This window comes from Halichoerus grypus, chromosome 8, assembly GCF_964656455.1.
Source record: "Halichoerus grypus chromosome 8, mHalGry1.hap1.1, whole genome shotgun sequence".
Lineage (NCBI taxonomy): Eukaryota > Metazoa > Chordata > Mammalia > Carnivora > Phocidae > Halichoerus > Halichoerus grypus.
Genome location: NC_135719.1, coordinates 69,785,078 through 69,798,246, shown reverse-complemented (window position 1 = coordinate 69,798,246; position 13,169 = coordinate 69,785,078). Strand labels below are relative to the sequence as shown.

General features: G+C 47.0%; 1 protein-coding gene across 6 annotated transcripts in view; it reads left to right on the top strand.

The window, feature by feature from the left end:
- The window catches only part of MAPKBP1 (mitogen-activated protein kinase binding protein 1), a 51,397-nt gene that overhangs the window by 14,302 nt on the left and 23,926 nt on the right, over window positions 1-13,169 (top strand). For 3 of the 6 annotated variants that reach the window (XM_036084586.2, XM_078079510.1, XM_036084587.2), the window contains one exon: window positions 9,831-9,922. The exons of 1 other annotated variant lie outside the window; for it this stretch is intronic. In XM_036084586.2, coding sequence (XP_035940479.1) covers window positions 9,831-9,922 — 92 coding nt within the window. Of the gene's footprint in view, window positions 1-8,971; window positions 9,059-9,612; window positions 9,709-9,830; window positions 9,923-13,169 lie in introns of all 6 variants that reach the window. 2 more of the 6 variants (XM_078079511.1, XM_036084588.2) reach the window with 2 other exon arrangements.

The following is a 13,169-nucleotide window of genomic DNA, read 5'->3' as shown; positions in this document are numbered from 1 at the left end:
CGAGACCTTTCGCACCCCATGGGTCTGGATATTCTTTTTTTTTTTTTTAAGATTTTATTTATTTATTTGACAGAGAGAGATAGAGAGAGAGCACAAGTAGGCAGAATGGCAGGCAGAGGGAGAGGGAGAAGCAGGCTCCCCGTTGAGCAAGGAGCTGGATGCAGGGCTCAATCCCAGGACCCTGGGATCATGACCTGAGCCGAAGGCAGCCGCTTAAACGACTGAGCCACCCAGGCGCCCCGGGTCTGGATATTCTTATAAGAACATTTGGAGCGTTGTTTTCTCCTTAGTCCCAGGAGGGGCTGAAATTTGGAAATAAAAGGACAAAATGCTTTAATTTCGTAGTTCCCTACCTGATTAATCATTAGAGCCACCTGGAGAGCTTTAATATGCAGACTCTTGAACCCCACTCCGTATCTGTTGATTGAGACTCTTGTGGAGGCAAGGGCGGTAGATAGGGTAGGGACTGATACCTGAAACTTGTTAAGCCGTCGGAGTAATTCTGTTGGTAGGCCAGGATTGAGAACCTTTGTTCTCTAGTCTCCAGGGTTTTATGGCTGGAGGATCTCTAAGGTCACCTCCTCCCAAGCCGTGGCAGATTTACCTTCCTAGAAGCTGAGGCTATTTTAATCCCAGCACCGGAGAATTGGCTCAGCTCCAACTAATGCTGAACTCTAAGCTGGGGAGCCCAGTTTTTCTGTCATATTGGAAGTTATTTGTTTCTGGGAGCCTTCATGGTATAGAGAGTAGAACTATAAATCAGCCAGACAGGATAGAGACCAGGAGCAGAGTGGAGAGGCAAGATCTGTCCTGCAGTCTTGGAGTGGCCATTGTGTCCCTTCCTGCCTCTGACCAGATGGCCCTTTGGACTCTGAAGGAGCAGGAGTGAGCTTGGGCATGATACCCGCCTCTCCCTTCCCCCTCCCCAGGCCAGTCACTGGGTCTCTGCCCAGCTGGCTAAGTCTCTGCACAAAGCCTCCTGGCCTTGGGCTTTCTCTGTGGCTTTTTCATAAGCAGCAATTCTCCGAATCTGGTGGAGAATCTGCTCTGTGAGATTAGAGTGCAGTGCGTGGGTAAGAGACAAGCATAGTTATTCTTAACCTGCAGGAAGGGAGGGGAAGGCGGATAGTGCTCTGCTATAGACAGGTCTGTGACATGCTTGTTTATAGAAATAGCAAGCCCATGGTTTGGCTGGAATGACTTATAACTCAGGTATTTATAACTTGTGTTAGTGGGATTGAGAAGTAGGGAAAGGGAGAAGGGGGAAGAAAGAAACTGGTGGCAACAAAAACAGAGATCGGCTTCCTCCCAGTTGCTGGGGTTTCTTTACCACTTTGAGGTCAGCTCAATCCTAGGTGACCCCGGCCTTTTGTGGCTCTGGCCCCTTACTTCTCTTCCTCAAGGGAGCAGCTGCTGACTTGCCTTTGCAGACTCCCTGTCGTGGCCCCTCACAAGAAAGGAAGGGCAAATCCGAACCAGTTATATCACAGACTCCAACAAGAAGCCCTTCTCTAGCAGAGCCATTGTCTTGCCTCCACAGACTGGATCTTCATTGACTGGTGCCTCTACTCTAGCTTGTGGACTGATCAGATCTCGGGACCAGATAGAGAGACCAGAAACGCTTAGACGGCCCTGCCCAGGCTTCCTGGGATCGCGTGTTTCGGGGTCTGGGACTGCTTGGAACCTTGTGCGGTGCCGCCCGTGTTGCAGATGGCTCTGGACTCTGGAGAGTCCTTTTCTTGACACCTTCACTTCTTTTTGGCACTTACATCAACTCCCCCTCCTTTCTGGGAGCTCTCCCCTTCCCTGGCTTCCTGGGTCTCCTCCTGTCTTTCTAATTGCCTGGCATCACATCTTCTCTATACTCTAAAAATAGGTATTCCCCATGGTTCTGTCCTCAGCCTCTCTCTCCCTTCCTGTCTTCTCTTGTACTTTCAGTGGTGGTTTTCACCTCCATGCGAATAATTCTCAGATACCTATTTCTAGCCCTGACCTCTTTCCCAAGCATTTAATTCCATGTTTATGTTGCTAAAGTGAATGTTCTGTGGTTCCTACTAAATATCCCTGAAGTGTCTTGGATTTAGCACGTCTAAAACAGACATCACTGGCTCCCATCCTTCCTCCTTTGTCCAGACCCAGGTCTGCTTTCTGATCCTGGCACCATTTCTTTTCATGTTCCCTATCTCTGAGGTTCAAAATTTGAGTCTTCTGTCTTCTTCCTCCATAGTTGTCAGGTGCCCAGTCCTGCCGATTCTATTTGCTTTACTACTTTTGAATCCATGATGTCTTTTCTGCTCTCACTATCTTCATGCTGGTCTAGATCCTCATTACTTTGCACCTGAACTATTGTAACCGCTTCCTAATTGGGCTCCCTGCTTGTGTTGTTTTTCTCACATACATCATTACCAAAACATAGCTTTGATTGCGTCTCCAGCTTGAAATCCTTCAGTGGCTTCCCAGAGTCTACAGATGACCCCACTTAGTTTGGCATTCAAGTCTCCTCCTAGTCTGGTTGCAAGTCTACCTCTCCTGACTTGCTCTCTTAACACTGTCTGCATTCACAATTGCTCACCTGCTCTGTTATTTCCTTCTGCCGAACTTTTTATTTTATTTAATTAATTAATTAATTTGAGAGAGAGAGAATGAGAGACAGAGAGAATGAGAGGGAGGGGGGTCAGAGGGAGAAGCAGACTCCCAGCCAAGCAGGGAGCCGGATGCGGGACTCGATCCCGGTACTCCAGGATCATGACTTGAGCCGAAGACAGTCGCCCAACCAACTGAGCCACCCAGGCGCCCCCTTCTGCCAAACTTTTGTTCATGCAGCTTCTTCTACTGAGAATTCCTTCTCTCTGTATTTCCACCTGTTAAGATCCTATCCTCACGGCAAGGCCCAGGTCAAATACCATCTTGCCCTCCAAGGAAGCTTCCTTAGTTTTCCTTTCCTGATCCTGTTCAGAAATCATTTCTCTTCCTCCCCTTTGAGCACTTTATATCTTTCTTATGACCCTTATGACATATTGGATTGCTTTGTAATATACCATTAATTTTCCCTGATGGATTTTGAGAATAGAGGGTAGAGTCTGTGTATTCTTCATCTTAGGATCTCCCATAATATCTTGGTGATTTTCAAACTTCTTTGAGAATGACCCACATTAAGAAATACATTTTATATTGTGACCCAATACACACTCCCCTAAACAAAAGTTTCATGATCAATACTTAACCCTTACTATATGCCGTGAGATCTGTTTTGTGTTCTATTGTATTTATTCACTACCCACTAAATCAGTCAATTTCAGGTCCCATTAATAAGCTGCAATCTGCACGTTTGGAAAATATTATTCTACCTAGTATGAGTGAGTTGTCCTGTCTATTGCCCCTTAGCCACCTGTTTTTTCCATCTACTCTAATGAGAGCCAGAAGAGCACTTAAATAGTTGGCTTTAGTCTTTCCTTCTCTCTTGGGAATAGGCTATTATGATGTTACCCCTTTATCTCATTAAGGTGAGGGATGGTTTTGCTTTCCTTCTTTCTCTCAGGAGGGTACAATACTGCCCTGCATAGTGCATGCTGGGAGTGATGGCTGTTCAAGCCCCCCTTCGCAATATGTCTGTAGTAATTCTGCCCTCCGGCAGCCTTGCTTCTGGGGACAGATGACACCCTCTCTCAGGCTGGTGTAGGCTTTCCTCCATCTCAACACTCTCCACCTGCCAAAGCAAAGGCTGGGTCACACCTTGAGTATTTTCTCTGCTTCTAGCCTGTGTTTTGGATGTGGAGGAGATCACTGTAGAGTACGATGTGGGTGCTCTCTTTTTTGTTTTCGCTTGTGCATGAAGCGACGTTCTAAGACTGTATGGCTGTATCAGGGTACCAGCTGCCTGTAGGAGTTGTGTCCCAAGTCACTGGACATAATCAATTACCTGGACTGCTTGTCTTTTTGGCTAAGTTTCACTGGCATTCGGGCTGTGAGGGTTTATAACTGACTTTCCTTTCAGTACCTTGGGCCCCATCCCAGACTTGGAGGACAGCTGTTTTCTCATAGGACCTCTTCCCTGCCTCAGTTTCCTCAACGATGCTTGAGGCCAGAACTCGCACACCAGTGGGCTTGCTTCCTTATGTGGAGAAATGCTATAGTATTCAGGACAGACTAGGTCTTTGGTTCTCTAAGTATGGGCTTGGAATCCTTAGCGTCGCCTTTAGGGGATCTATGAGATCCCCCCTTTTCCAGTTACATATCCAAATGAGGCCAGATTTTCTTCATCTTCAACCAGAATAGCATATCAAAACAGATTGAATGCAGATGCAGATAGGAGAATCCAGCTGTTTACTATTAAGCCAGACATTAAAGAGATTTGTAAAAATGTTAAATAGTGCCATTCTTCTCACTGAATTTTTTTTTGTTTCGGAAGATAGAGTTATTTTTTTTTATTTTTTAATTTTTTTATTTTTTTATTTTTAAAGATTTTATTTATTTGAGAGAGAGAGAGAATGAGAGACAGAGAGCATGAGAGGGGGGAGGATCAGAGGGAGAAGCAGACTCCCTGCCAAGCAGGGAGCCCGATGCGGGACTCGATCCCGGGACTCCAGGATCATGACCTGAGCTGAAGGCAGTCGCTTAACCAACTGAGCCACCCAGGCGCCCGATAGAGTTATTTTTAATAAAAATATTAACATGTATGGATTTATTGTTATTTTTAAATGAATTAAGAAATATTTTAAACTATTTCCATTGTAATTTCTAATACACTGATACAAATAAAATCTCTTTGGGGTCCTTGATAATTTCTAAGAGTGTAAAGAAACCAAGAGTGTAAGAGACCAAGAAGTATGAAAATTGCCAGGTTATGTCATGCTGTGGTAACAAAATCACCTCAAAATCTCCCTGACTTAACAGATAGTTTATTTCTTGCTCATGCTCATATTCAGTGTGGGTCAGCAGAGGGGCTCTGTTCATCAAAGTTACTCAGGGACCCAGGCTTAGGGGACTCTCTCTCATTACCTGCTGCCATGCTTAGCAGTCAGGAGAAGGGATAATGATTCTCGAAAGCTTCCACTGGAACCAGCGTGTCAGAGCATCATAAAAATGTGTAGTCTTAGAAGCACTTAAGTGAGAAACCTAATCAAACAAAAACTCATATTCTTGAATTCTTTGTACCCTTTCCCCCAACATTGTTGGGTCAGTGAGTATCAAAAAGCCATTGTTTAAGGATGAAGAGAGAATCAAGGGTGTGAATTATAGAAGGATGTTGTTCATGAGGTCCTGAGCCCCATGCCACGTCTGGGACCATATCTTTTCTCTCTTTTTAACATTGAATGTGCAATATTTAGGACATCTAGTAAAGACATAGGGAATAATAGAATGAACAACTGTGTGTCCACCATCAGCTTAAGAAACAAAATGTTACCTGTACCATTAAGCTCCCTTTGTGCTCATCCTCATCTGGGCAGTAAGACAGACAGTAAGTATGTGGATGGAAATACAATCAGTGTTGGGTTGCTACCTGAATCTAAGTGCTATGAAGAAAGATAAAATAGGATAAGTTAGGTACGGAATGATAACAGTAAAGTTAGTCTGGAAAGCCTGCTCTGAGGGGGAGACCTTTGAGCAAAGACCTGAGTGAATTAGCTATGTGAATAGCTGAGGGAAAAGCATTTTAACTGAAGGAATAGCATATGCAGGACCTGAAGCTAGAATCTGCTTGAGGTGCTTGAGGCAGCCAGGGTGACTGAGGTAGAGGAAGAGGTGGAGAGTGTAGGAAATGAGGTCAGAGAAGGAGCCAGAGGCCAGATGATTTAGGACCTTGTAAATAGGGTAAAGTATTTGAATTTGAACTTAAGGATGGGAAGCCCGTGGAGGGTTTTGAGCTGAGTAATGACATGATCTCATACATATTAAAAAAAAAAAAATCACTGTGGGGGCGCCCGGGTGGCTCAGTCAGTTAAGCATCTGCCTTCGGCTCAGGTCATGATTCCAGGGTCCTGGGATCAAGCCCCACGTTGGGCTCCCTGCTCAGTAGGGAGTCTGCTTCTCCCTCTCCCTGTGGCTCCCCACTGCGTGTACTCTCTCTCTCTCTGTCAAATAAATAAAATAAAATTTAAAAAAACCTTAAAAAAAAATCACTGTGGCCTGTCATGTTGAGAAGAGAGAGAACACATGGGAATTATAGTCCAAGTGAGAGATAACAGTGGCCTGAACTTAGTAGTGTATTGCTGAGTGTTTACAGCCTCTCTCAGGGGACAGAAAAAAGAGCCCTGATTTGTAGCATTTGCTGATTTCCATGGTGTAAGTACTCCCACTGTGGTGATCTCAAGCTACCAGGGTGCTGGCACTGAGTGAGGAGGTGGGAAAGGAAGGGCACAGTCAGCTGTCCTGAGCCCGTGGAAGCTGGCCGTGGCACACCACTGCTTGAACTTGGGTATTTAGTCGATGGTGTGTTTGCAAGGGACATTCAGGTCTGTCTCCATTTTCTACGGTAGATGGAAGCTGCATCACCTTTTTGGAAGGAGAAGATATGGAGGTTATGACAGGGAGAGAGTCCATTTATAATCTCCATCATGCTGGGCCCTTTCAAAATAAGCCTAGATGTTGGAGGCCTTGCAGGAGCTTTGGACTCTCTCAGATCCTTTGAAAGTGGAGTTCAGCCCAAAACCTCCCTGCAAACAGGAAGCTGGTTTGAGTTAGAACATAAAATAAAAACCAGCTGATGCCCCTGAATGTTTTTCCCCTGCTCCTCCCACTCCACAGAGCCAAAGGAAACTGCCTTTTTTTGTCTTTGGATAGTTGTTCAGAAAGTCAGAAAAAGCCAAAAACCATAAATCCTTTGAAAATAAGCCAAGTTTTGAGCCCAGGCAAACTTCTGCCCATGGGGTTTCCTAGCCCGGATGTCCATCCCACTGCCAAGAGTCCTAGGAGGAAAGGGCCTGAGGAACACAAAAGTTGCCAGAGATCAGAGCCTGGAACCCAGGCCCAGCAGGAATAGATGGTCTGTAGCAGTTTCTCAAACTGGAGTTTCCAGCCCATTTGTAGGTCATGAAATCAACAAAGTGGGCCATGCCCAGAATCATTTTTTAATGAAATAGAATGTGATAGAAAATAGAGTATATCACATGGAATAAGAGAAGTATTGTTTTGTGAAACTTTTATTTCAGTTTTAGGCACATGCACACATGTACATGTATGTATGTACCAGCTCATGATACAAACTCATAAACTATCTCTCTTACCATGGGTCATGGTCAAAAATGTTTGGTGAACACTGGCCTTAAAGGTATGAGTAACTGACATCTCCTTCCTGCTTTAGCTTGCTGTTGAAAAGTCCAAGCTAGTTTCAGAATGAGTCTTTTATGGAACTGCATCCTCTGTCCACAAAACACCTACCCAAATTCCTGCCAGAGGGAAGGAAAGCTGAGAACGGAACAGACTGGTCTAATTCTTTGGGAACAAAGCTGAAGCATAAACGAGGGATTGATACAAATTTGAATGCAAAGGATTTGCCTGCAATGATTCTCCGGAAGGGAATAGGATTTGAGCAGTTTTTTAGCTCACTGCACTTGATCTCTGACCTTCCCCATCTGTGTGGGTAATGCTGGCCTTGGGTCCCTCTCTCTCCTGTCTGCAGTAGGCAGTTGGTACAGCAGGAATGCTCCTGAGTACCCTCCCTCTGGGATCGCTGGGGCACAGTGCCAGGATGGGGAGGGGTGCACCAGACTGAGCATCCCCCGGACTTCCCCAGGGGTATTTTGTGCTCTCCAGTCAGTGTGCCTGGTGCTCAGGCCTTTCAACAAGGTGACTGGGTGCCAGGGCATCATGCAGCTAAGAAAAAGTGAGGAAGGAGGCATAAGTTAAGGCAAACTATCAAGAACACAGGCTACAGTTAGTTTATCCCACACTAGGCTTAGTGCCTCAGGTAGGCCCAGGGTTCCTGGCAAGTCTGGTGCTTGCCAGGTGGCTGTGGGTTGGCTGTGGGACTAAACTGCCTCTGTCAGTGAGTAGACACATGCTGGAATTGCTGGTCCACATCCCCAGGAAGCACGGAAGACTCTTGGGGGCCTTCCTGGGGAATAGGTTTTAACTATCATGTCCCAGGGGATTTATTTTGGTCTTTGGCCATCAAAGGGCATTTCTTTCCAACCTAATTCAAGCTAAAATGGTCCTTGGAGATAAGAATTTAAGGGCGCCTGGGTGGCTCAGTTGGTTAAGCGACTGTCTTTGGCTTAGGTCATGATCCCAGGGTCCTGGGATCAAGTCCCGCATCGCCGTCCCCCTGCTCTGTGGGGAGCCTGCTTCTCCCTCTGCCTCTCCCTGCCACTCCCCCGATTATGCTGTCTCTCTCTTCTCTCTGTCAAATAAATAAATAAAATCTTAAAAAAAAAAAAAAAATTTAAACCAGCCCTCTAGAGGGACTTTGAATTCTCCAGCTGGGACAGTAAGAGAGGAGGAGAGATCCTAACCACCCTAATTGATTCTGGGTTTCCTCTCCCTATTAAAAAAAAATTTTTTTTTTAAAGATTTTATTTATTTGTCAGAGAGAGAGAACATGAGCGCACAAGCAGGGAGAGCGTCAGGCACAGGGAGAAGCAGGCTCCCCGCTGAGCAAGGAGCCCAATGTGGGACTCGATCCCAGGACCCTGGAATCATGACCTGAGCCGAAGGCAGACGCTTAACTGACTGAGCCACCCAGGTGCCCCATCTGGGTTTCCCCTCTCCAGAAACTGGCCTGGACTAGGAGTAGACCACCCTACTACAGACATGAATACTCCTGAAGTGTTTCTGGTTCACACCACCCTCCTAGGGCCTCCGAGACTCTTAGTAGGGTGCAGTCTAGCCTATTTACATGACCTTTCTGCGTTCAGATGCCTCTCTCTCTGAGCCAACAGAGAGACCAAGGACATCTCTGAGGAGGACCAGTGCAGGGAGTCCAGACAGTACTAGAGGGTGGACCTGGAGTGACAAGCAAGATGTTCTGTTGCAGACGGTGAGGTGGAGTGAGAAGAGGTTCCAGGGCATTCTGAATCTCCCATGGGATCATCTAGCAGAAAGGCCAGTGAACTAATTTGAGGTTAGTTCAGTGTGCGCCGTAGGGCTGCGTCCAGTGTTGGGTAACACTATTGTTGGTGAGAGTGATGGTGAATGTTGCATGTGGCCATGTCCTCAGAATCTCTGAGCACTTTACACATGTTTCCCTTTCATCTCTGTGGGGGGTGGGGCTTAATAATAATAATTAGAGTACTCTGAGCATCTGTGCTTGGCAAAACACAGCATTAAGCCATGTTTCTGTCTCCTGGGCTCATAGTCTGTATGAACTGGCAGATGTTTGGGGTGGGTAGAGTTCTCTGATGGAGGGGAGGAACGTGATGGGAGGCAAAGATCAGAGATCTTATGAGTCACCTAATTAATACCTAACATTCCTCTGACTCTTGGTAGATCACAGTAGCCTTTCTTTCATACCTGCCAAGGCACGAAGATCAGTGACTTTCCCTGACTCTCAGAGACCCAAGAGGCCAGTCTGGGGACCCAAGGCTTTATCTTGTAAACGGAGCCTTCCTGGATTGGGGGAGTGCTTGTTCCTCTGTGGCCATGAGCCCAGCTTTAACTCTTCATTTTCTTTCCCAGGGTCCCCACAGATTGAGCCCTGTTAAAAGCCTGCAATGCACGCTGGCTTTTCCCCATGTGACCAAGGGACCTGTGGCCAGGACAGACCCTGGAGAAGTCAGTAGCCCTATTCTCCTGAAGAAAGTAGTCAGCATTTGCTAGATGGTCGTGGGTACCTTCAGCACCTCCTTCCCGACCCTGCTCTGTCCATATGTCACTTCTCTGTCTCCCTCTAACAGGTGACATTGGAGAAGGTGCTTGGAATAACAGTGTCTGGAGGCAGAGGACTTGCCTGTGATCCCCGATCGGGTTTAGTTGCCTACCCAGCAGGGTAAGTACATTGGAAGAAGGCTTATTGCATGGGAGTTTATAACCATGCTAAACCAGTTAGGGTGGGCAGGGATTTTTTGGTTTCTTCTGGGAGATATAGCCAGGTGAATGTTTTGGTACCATTTTTGTAAAGGAGATACAGGGCCAGGTCAAGGCTCTTTGTTGAATGCTGTACTTGCCGTCTTGTCCTGTTCTTTTGGCCATCCACCCGTACATACTGATTCACACTTTATATTACACACAGTTCCCAACACCATCTTTAATATCTACCTTCTAGTCACTAAAAAACAGCTTTATTGAGATGTAACTCATGTACCACAAATTTGCCCATTTAAAATGTACAACTCAGTGTTTTTTAGCATATCCACAAAGTTGTGCAGCCATCACCATAGTCAATTTTCAAACATTTTCATCACCCAAGGAAGAAACCCCATACCCATTAACAGTTATTCCCTATTTCACCCTCAAGACCCCCAGCCCCAGGCAACCACTAATCCACTTTCTGTCTCTGTAGATTTACCTGCTCTGGACAGTTCATATAAGTGGAATCATTCCATATAAGTAGAATATTTGGCCTTCTGTGACTGGCTTTTTTCTTTTTCTTTTTTTTTTTTATTTATTTGACAGAGAGAGAGAGAGACAGCTAGAGAGGGAACATGAGCAGGGACAGAGAGAGAGGGAGAAGCAGGCCTCCTGCCGAGCAGGGAGCCCGATGCGGGGCTCCGTCCCAGGACCCTGGGATCATGACCTGAGCGGAAGGCAGACGCTTAACGACTGAGCCACCCAGGCGCCCCTGTGACTGGCTTTTTTCACTGAGCATAATGTTTTTAATGTTCATACATGTCATGGCAGGTATCAGTACTTTGTTTCTTTTTATGGACGAATGACATTCTATTGTATGGATGTCCCACACTTCATCTAGTCATCAGTTGATGGGCTTTTGGGTTGTTTCCACTTTTTGGCTATTTTTATGAAAAATACCAGGCGCCTGGGTGGCTCAGTCGGTTAAGGGTCTGCCTTTGGCTCAGGTCATGATCCCAGGGTCCCAGGATCGAGTCCCACATCAGGCTCCTTGCTCAGCGGAGTGTCTGCTTTTCCCTTTCCCTCTGCCCCTCCCCCCGCTCGTGCTCTCTCTCTCTCTCTCTCCCTCAAATAAATAAATAAATAAAATCTTTAAAAAAAAAAAAAAGAAAGAAAAAAGAAAAAGAAAAACACCGCTCTGAACATTTGCCTACTGTTATCACTTGGAGAGATTTCAGTGCCATGGAAGAAAAGTAGGGATCTGGGGCTGGGGTTCCTCTGTCCCTTGCTGCCTTTTCGCTCCTCTCCTCCTGCAGATGAGAAACCCCCAGCCATAGCTTCTTTAGGCTTTTACAAAAGTGTTTCTTTGGGAGGCTTGGCGCCCTTGCTGCTTCTGGTTCTCTCTGTCAACCTGTGTACTTTGCTGCTGGGCACGGGAGCACAGGAATGGGAAGGCCCCCGCCCCTCTACCTTTCTTCCCCACCGTCAGCTAGGGAGTGCCCACTTTCCCAGTGTGAGTTCCACAGCAACTCTTGGAGTTTTTGTACCAGTATATGATTTTCTTAGTTTGATCATCCCATCAAAAATCTGCCTTTGTCAACAACTTATTCTGTGCCAGGCCCTTTGCTAAGCACTTTGCAAAGAGCAACCCTGTGAGGTTGGTACTATTATTATCCCATTTAGAGAAGGAAACTAAAAAAAAGAGAGGTTAAGCAGATTGCTCCAGGTCACACAGCTAGTAAGTGTCTGTATTGGAATTTTAACCCAAGTAGTCTGACTGCAAAGCTCTTAATCTTAAAATGGTGTGGAGTGGGGGAAGACCTGACTTTCTGCTGATTTTTGAAAGCTGCTTCTCGTGTTGCTGTCTACCTGGCATACAAATGAGAAGAGCCCAGTTTATGAGCATCTCAGTCTATACCAGGGAAACTTCTGCCCCTGGGTTCTGGGGCCGGTGCCTTTCCTGAGCGGCCCTTTGGCATCTGATGTCTGTGGTGGGGGTGCTGTAAGAGCTGCACCAGCCTTACTCTGCAGAAGCTGAGCTGGCCGCCTTCTTCCCCTCCAGAAGCCAAGTTGATGAATGACCTCTGTTGCTGGATACCCTGTGCAGCCGGCCTCAGGGGAATTCCTCTCGTGCCTGCCTCTGCCTGGGAAAGCCAGGTTCCTTCTTGTTGGAGGTGGGGCTGGGGCTGGATGTGAGATGGGCAGGACGGGCCTGGGCTGCTGCCTGGTATGTGCTGAGCCTAGTGTGCCTGCCCTAGGGATTGTAGAACCATGCTCCCCACCTCTTCCCCCCACGCCCCTGACCCCAGGCCTGGTGCTTCAAGGATGTGTGCTTCTGTGTGTGGGCAGGACCCAGCCTGGCACATGTGTCTGGGAGTCATTAGCCTTCCAGATGGTGTATGGAAGCTTCCCTTCTGTGATATCTAGTAGGTTTCCTCAGTGTGCTTGGCTCGGGCGAGCCCTGGGCGGTGACATGATCTACTCCCTGACCTTTTGATTTCCTAGGACTTCAAGTTCTCTCTTTGCAAATGGCCCCTTTTTCTGAGTATTTTCGTTTTGCTCTGTTCTAGAGGTCCCTGTTGTGCCTCTGGAGTGTCTGGGGGCCACCAAAGTCTATGTGAGCCAAGTAGGCTCTTTCCCTCCCTCCTTCTCTTCTTCTTTCCCTATCTGGTGATCCTAACCCCACCCCCACTCTCTAGTTCCTACTATGCTTGTTGCTCTCAGAGCGGCTCAGGTATCCTAGAAACAAGAAGAAAAACAAAGCTCAGAAAAGTCTCCCGGAGGCCTAGAGGCAAATATCAAACCAAAACAAAGTTTTCTGAAAGGAAATGAAACAGCTCCAAGAGGGTGGGGTAGAGGGGGATTGTGTCAAGCAGAGGTGGGTGAAGTCTCTGGGTAGAGACCCCTCAGTTTTAGTGGCTCCAGAGTTCCCCTTTTGCTGTTCTGTCCACAGAAAACCCTACCCCTCACCTGTCACACTTTGAGCCCCCCTGCTCCAGGAGGCTAGGTGGTCCCCAGATAGCGTCTTCGAGGGGCTCAGTTTAGTTGAACATCCATAATTGACTTGGGCCCCTTTGCTGGTTGGCTTGGTAGAGGGCTCAGGTGCTGTAGAGCCCAGCACAGCCCCCATTGCCGCGGTGGGGCCAGTCCGTTCTGAGAGTGAGTCTCTCTTGATCCCCGGTGCCGAAGTGTGGGCCTGGCCTGGGTGAATGCTCTGGGCAAAGCAG